We start from the raw sequence: 6484 nt of genomic DNA, 5'->3' as shown, positions 1-6484 counted from the left end.
AGCCTATCCAGAAGGATACCATGGTCGATGGTATCGAAAGCCGCTGAGAGGTCCAGGAGGACCAACAGGGACGCACTCCCCCGTCTCTTTCCCTGCACAGGTCATCATACAGGGTGACCAAGGCAGATTCAGTACCATACCCGGGTCTGAAGCCAGACTGAAATGGGTCCAGATAATCAGTCTCATCCAAGAGTGCTTGGAGATGTCCCGCCACCACCCGCTCTAACATCTTGCCCAAGAATGGGATGTTGGCCACCGTTCAATAATTGGTGGCCATCTCTGGATCCAGGGATGCCTTCTTTAGGACTGGCCGGACTACTGCCTCCTTTAAAGGGACAGGTACCCAGTCGTCCCTCAGAGAGGCATTGACAACCTCCAGGATCCAGGCCCCTATCCCGTGCTTGGCTTTGTTATGTAGCCAAGATGGGCAAGGGTCCAATAAGCAGGTGGTGGGACGTACTTGTCCAAGCACCTTGTCCACATCATCAGGCCGCAACAATGGAAACTCATCCATCAATTTTGGACCAGACGGCAACATTAGCACCTCCCCAGAAGGCTCTGAGTCACTAGTGGAGTCCAGCTTGTGACGAATCTGAGCGATTTTCTCCTTAAAATGCTTGGCAAAGTCGTCACAGCGGGCTGTCGAGGGTGGCATGGGGTCTTTCTTGGGGCCCTGGATGAACCAGTCCTTGTACCACCCGAAAGAGCTCCGCCTTGTGGCATTGTGAGGAGGCAATGGAAGTGGAGAAGAATTTCTTTTTTGCTGCCCTCACCGCCGCAGCATAGGTTCGATAATGAGCTCTCAAGTGTGTTCGGTCATATTCATCCCGTGCTTTCCTCCACCTACGCTGTAGATGTCTCCCAACCCACTTCATCGCCTGTAGTTCAGGTGTATACTAGGGGGATGAACGGGCTCTGCCAGGCAGAAGAGGACGCTTAGGAGTGATCGTGTCAATAGCCCTAGTCATTTCCCTATTCCATAGTTCGACCAGGGCATCGACAGGAGCACCAGCCTTATCAACTGGGAATTCCCCCAGGGCTTTCAGGAATCCATCCGGATCCATCTGGCTCCGGGGGCGGACCAACACAATCGGGTCCGCACCCTTACAGAGGGAAAGACCACTCTACTATTTAGACCTACTAAATAGTATTAAGAGAAAATTGCTGCAACTCTTTTGATTTTAAAAGTCTTTAAATATCTAACCCTAAAATTCAAATGACTATAATAGCAAAACTTATGTTAAAATTAACGGTATAAACTATATACACAAAACTGGCTTTGTTTAAAGGAAAAATATCTAAAAATAAAACACTCCCTTAAAGTGTTATGACAAATTACAACTTAAAAAGATAACCTGGAAGTTTGTACAGAATATAAAAATCTATATCTATTTTAAACATAAAATATCTAAATCTATAAACCAAGAAGAATTCATAAAACCAAAGTTTCTATTGGAAACTAACATGAAGCAAACATGGATAACATACCATTAAACAATACAACACAGTGAAACAGCCCATAAAAAGTAACCAGCACTCTCAACATTGTGCAAACAAACAATGAGACATACCATTTTCCATAAAGATTGACTAATACAGGACATGATCCTGTCCTGATTCCTATTGTGAGATTCCTCTGTTTTGAAGCCTTTAATGCCAGCAGATCATTGCTATCAAGACAAAATCCAGACAAAATCTTTAGCAGGTGCTGGACTTGGAGCTAAGTGGATGGCAAACTGGATATTAATTCTTCACGAGTCCAAAGCATCCTGTGTTGTGAGAGAAAAATTTCACATGTATGTCCACAACAAGGGGAAAACAGGCCAAAGTGCTTATGATTGCACCGAGGGTAGGCATGGTTGGCTCCATCATGGCCGACTGACAAGAACCAGCCAGAATTACTGCTCCTCAGCATAGAAGCTTGCTTGACTCTTGCTCTGGCCCAGACAACTGTGAGACTGAGACGAACCGTAGAAGCCACTGCCTGTGTGCTCTGGCTGTCTGCCTATCAAGGAAGCAAGTGGCGGCAATCAGGAGAAAGGATGGGGAGCAATGGCAGTAGTGACAGTGGTGGTCCGAAGGGCTCTCCAAAACTGGGTGCTGGTATGAGCTGCTGTTGGACTCGATGGCCTTCTTGGCCCCTTCCAGCTCTACTATTCTATGGTTCTCTTCCTTTTCAAGCCCCTTGCAGTCTGAGCAACGTAAATCTTTCCACACTGGTACTGCTGCAGGTGGTGCACATACATGTGGGATTAGAGATAGATTTGTGTGCCTCCTATATGCGTCTATCTGTCATTTCTCAGCTGTAATTTCTAGCTTTCCATTCGAGTGTAGCTTAATTATTCCATGTTGTCTACAGTATATTGTGCAATCGAAGATTTAATTGTAACTTTTGTTAACTGCCCAGGGAGCTTCAGCTATTGAGTGGCATAAACATGAAATAAATGAGATGTGCTGGGTGCTCTGTCCACACGTTGATCAGTGGCAAGGAGAAGGCACTTGGCGTGTGCTTGAGGGCATGCCTTCTGCCTAGCATAAATCGGGCATTGAGAATGAGTTGTGGGCCGGAGTGCAGGAAAAATTTAGCTCTTTCTAAAGCCAGGAGTCAGAAATAAATGTATCATTCAATACAACAATAAAATTGTGCAGATTCAAGTATTCTACCCTGTACAAGAAGAGATGACAATGTTCTTAGGGACTGGCATCGGATGTTTAGGGGGCAAAATTGAATGTCAGAACCCATGGGAACAATTCCAGCAGAGGTCATGTTATATTTTTGGATGCAGTTCTAAACCAAGTTTCCTGGGAAGAAATTGCATTGCACTTAAAGGGATATACTCCCTAGTGAATGTGTATTGGATTGTGGGATCAAACCCTGCTGGCTATCTCTTGCACAGAGATATATCATTTTCAAATGCAGACTGAAGAATTCTGCAGGGAAAGGGGGTGCAGAAACAAACTAATTCAAGGTCAGAGAATCCAAGAAGCTACTTTAACTGTGGGATTCTTTTCCTTCCCTTTGAAGTATAATGCTGAAAGTTTCCTCAGTTTCAGAAGGAGTTTGCCATAAAACACTGAAGGAGAAGACAGTTCTCTTGAAAGAAAAAGCAACTACTCTGTGCCTTATTAACATATGCATCCTGACCCAAATTTAATGCTCTAGTTTGTGCAAATTCTTTAGTAGCATGCATTAGCAGTGCTTTATGCACGACATTTAAGGGAGTTTGGAGGGGAAATGTTTGGCGTTTCCAGCAGAAAATTCACTTTCTTTTGCAGGCTACCAGTATGTGATCCTGGATATGCCCCTCCTCTTTGAGACCAACACCCTGACTAGGTTCATGAGATACACAGTTTTCGTGTACTGGTAAGTGCACTGCTTGGAAGAACATTGCACTGCTGGATGTATTGGTTGGAACAAATGGCTGAGCATAGCCATTGGAATGCATTGTTTCCTTCCCAGTAGACCCAGGAGAATACGTATCTTCTGAATAATAAATCAAACACAATAAACCCACTGAGATTGGTTGCAGTCCCCAGATATCTACAGAAATACTTGCCCTTCGGAATGGACTCAGTATGAAATGGGTTGAGGTCCTGCTGCCCCCAGACTTGCAAGCCTCAGAATACACCCTTACGGAAATGAAGGGTTTCACTTGGCTCCCTCCTTACCCTCAGGACTCTGAATGACAAGGACTAGATTCATACAACATGTTAAGCCAGAGGAGGCTTAACATATTGCCTTCCATCCCATGCTGCCCAAGGAATGGTTTCTAAGCCACTTTGGGGTGGCATATGCAGCACCCCAGCCATGGCTTATGGGAAGGCTGATTAAACTCACTGTGGTTTAGGCTGCCATCCAGACCTGGAGGAGAGCTATGCCACAGTCAAGCCAAAAGCTGTAGAGATCCTTGGCAAAAATGGCAGAAAAGAAGGGGCCATTCTGACCCAAGGGCTGTAGGTGATGGCAGCTGGCGCAGTGCTCAAGCAACGCTTCGTGTGGCTGTCATCAGCTTCTCCCTGTGCTTCTTCTAAGGCGGGGTGCTCTTGGTGTCGACAGGAGCACGGGGGGGAGCAGCCAGGCTCTGCCATTTGGCACCTGATTGGGGGTTCGGGAGATGCAGGATGGGCCACTTGGCTTGGCTTCATCAAGGAGAAGCCAAGCCCATGAGGCTGGATCAAGCCTACGCCACTGCAGCCGCAGCAGGCAAGCACAGGCTGCTCCGCTCCAGAGGAAGGCAAGGAGAATGGCTTGGCACCCCTGCCCTGTTCACCCGCCACCAAGGAGAGGAGGCATGTGGCAAGAGGTGTCTCCTCCCTTTCATTTACCTGTTGGAGCCACGGGCCCCTGGGCCAGGTCAGAGGCGCATGAGGTGCTTGGCCACGGCCTCGGAAGGCCAGTGCCAGCACCACATCCCTTCCTGTCCTTCAGGCATGGGAGAACTCCTTGGGAATTTTAACCACAGTGTATATAAAATTCCCTAGGGGTTTAGGGCTTTGCTTGAACATGCCCCAAAACTGTTCTGAACGAGCCGCATTTTCTGTACTTTTGTGTGCCTTTGCTATCTGTTCCTAGGATCTCACTGTTTTCCAATGGATTTTAAGGATTGTCCCACTTGAGAGGCAAGGCTTTTCAGCATGGGCACTTCAGTACTGCCCTTAAACCACGGTGTAAACAGGAATGGGCTTAATGAATTTCTACATGGTCAAATATTCATTGGGCCATCGCAAACATCCTGATAGCCATGCTCTGACTTTGTTGTTGCTTTTAGTACATCTGAATTTTGGCCTCCTGTCCTGCCAGGTGATGCCAACGACGGACATGCCCCTCCTCTCCTGGCATGGCTCAGCTTGTCAGTTCAAGGCCTGCTGACTTGAAGGGAGTAGCACTGCTCCCTGCCCGAGTCAGTTGCTGGAGGGGGAGCGAGTATGTCTTGTCTCCCTTCTGTGCAGCTTTGCTGGTTGCAGCCAGTGGTCCCCTCTCGCCTTAGCAGGAGCCCTGACAACCGAGTCCACTCTCTTCTGCACAGTCCTACCCAGCTCGCCTATATATAGCCACACCAAGCTCCATTCCTTGGTCATGCTAGAGTGCGAGAGTGAGAGCGTGTTAGGAACGGCATGGCTGGATGGGCAGAGAGACACAAGCAAATCAGCTGACTGTTCCCATTTTCTTCTTGAGCGGAACTAGTCTTCCTTTCTCAGTCAGTGACGCACAAACCCACAAACAAACGTCTGATGAGCAGGGATGGGCTGACTCCGACAGAGGCACAAGCATGCCTTGCTGCCCAGCTGCCCCTCTCCCAGAAAGTCGAGCTGGCCGACCACGTCATCGACAGCTCGGGAGACACGGAAGCCATGAGAAGGCAGGTCCTGAAGCTGCATGCTGCACCGGAGGACTCCTTGGACTTCGTTCTGGTGCGCCTGTTGGCAGCTGCAGCAATGGCTGGGATCAGCGGCCTTCTGTATTTCCTCCTGTGGAAACTCATGTCTTAACTTGCCTTTCTGTCTTGATACTATTGGACCAAATGCTCTGTGTTGGAAGATGAAATAGAAATCCAGACACTTCAGCTAGTTTATCCATTTGAATGCAGATGAACAAAACATGGGCACACTGCAGGCTGTTGGTAAAAATCATCCAAACGCCTGAGGGCACATCATTCCCTCCAAAGTGGCCCTCCCTCTATAGGGCTCCTGCAAAGGATTGGTCACGGTTGAGGAGGGACGCGCGTGGTGGCACGGGTTGCTTAGGGTGGCAGATCGTTCGGCCTTCTGGGTAAAGGTGACGAGTGCAGAATGTCAAAACACGATTCTTACCATTTTTTAGTAAATGCTATTGAATGGCCATGTGAGGCACACACCCACACAAAAGGTTCCTCCATTGTAAGCCTCAACTTTGTACTCCTTAGGTGAGTTAATGACTGAATTTTGGCATTCATGCTCTGCTACACTTCTAAACTTCTAAACATCTATACTGCTAAAATTTCAGACTGCTCTCTTAAATACCGCCATGTGTGAAGCAGATCAAAAAGGTTGAGAAGGTGCACATCTATTCTTTTTTCTCCAAGTTGTGGCTCAGTATATCACATTTCCTTCACATTTTGCAGAAAAGTACTGATGTACATTATGTTGGTTTGTTACTGGTTTGGTGACATTGTGAGTGGTAGTTCCACTTCTACATCCTGCACTTTGGAGCTGGGACTCCAAAGTCTGAGTCTTTGCCTCTTTTGCAACCAGCACGGAAAGAACCACACCAGCTGCCTCCCCTGAGATCACAAATACACCCCCAAGGGCATAAAAAAGGGTGTTCCAGGGACAGGAAGGGGAGGAGGCTGGGGCTGGGGACTTAGGCGATTCATGTCAGCACTGCACCCTCCTTCCCTCCTTCTCTGGCACTTCATTTAGATGATTAAAAATGGCTGTCTAATTATCAGGGTGGAAGGCATGGCAGCAAGTCTGCCCATGTTGTATTGCTCACTCATTGACTTAG

General features: G+C 47.6%; 1 protein-coding gene across 1 annotated transcript in view; it reads left to right on the top strand.

The window, feature by feature from the left end:
• DCAKD (dephospho-CoA kinase domain containing) overlaps positions 1 to 5564 on the top strand; it is a 9486-nt gene extending 3922 nt beyond the window's left edge. The window contains 3 exon segments of the mRNA XM_044423650.1: positions 3277 to 3364; positions 5204 to 5222; positions 5224 to 5564. Of these exon segments, the coding sequence (XP_044279585.1) occupies positions 3277 to 3364; positions 5204 to 5222; positions 5224 to 5490 (374 nt within the window). The 3' untranslated portion in view covers positions 5491 to 5564.
• The last annotated feature ends 920 nt before the right edge of the window (positions 5565 to 6484 follow it).

The sequence above is a fragment of the Varanus komodoensis genome, unplaced genomic scaffold (genome assembly GCF_004798865.1).
Source record: "Varanus komodoensis strain SLA01 unplaced genomic scaffold, ASM479886v1 scaffold1444, whole genome shotgun sequence".
Taxonomy (NCBI): domain Eukaryota; kingdom Metazoa; phylum Chordata; class Lepidosauria; order Squamata; family Varanidae; genus Varanus; species Varanus komodoensis.
The sequence above is the reverse complement of the archived record's forward strand: the minus strand, read 5'-3'. Positions and strand labels throughout refer to the sequence as shown.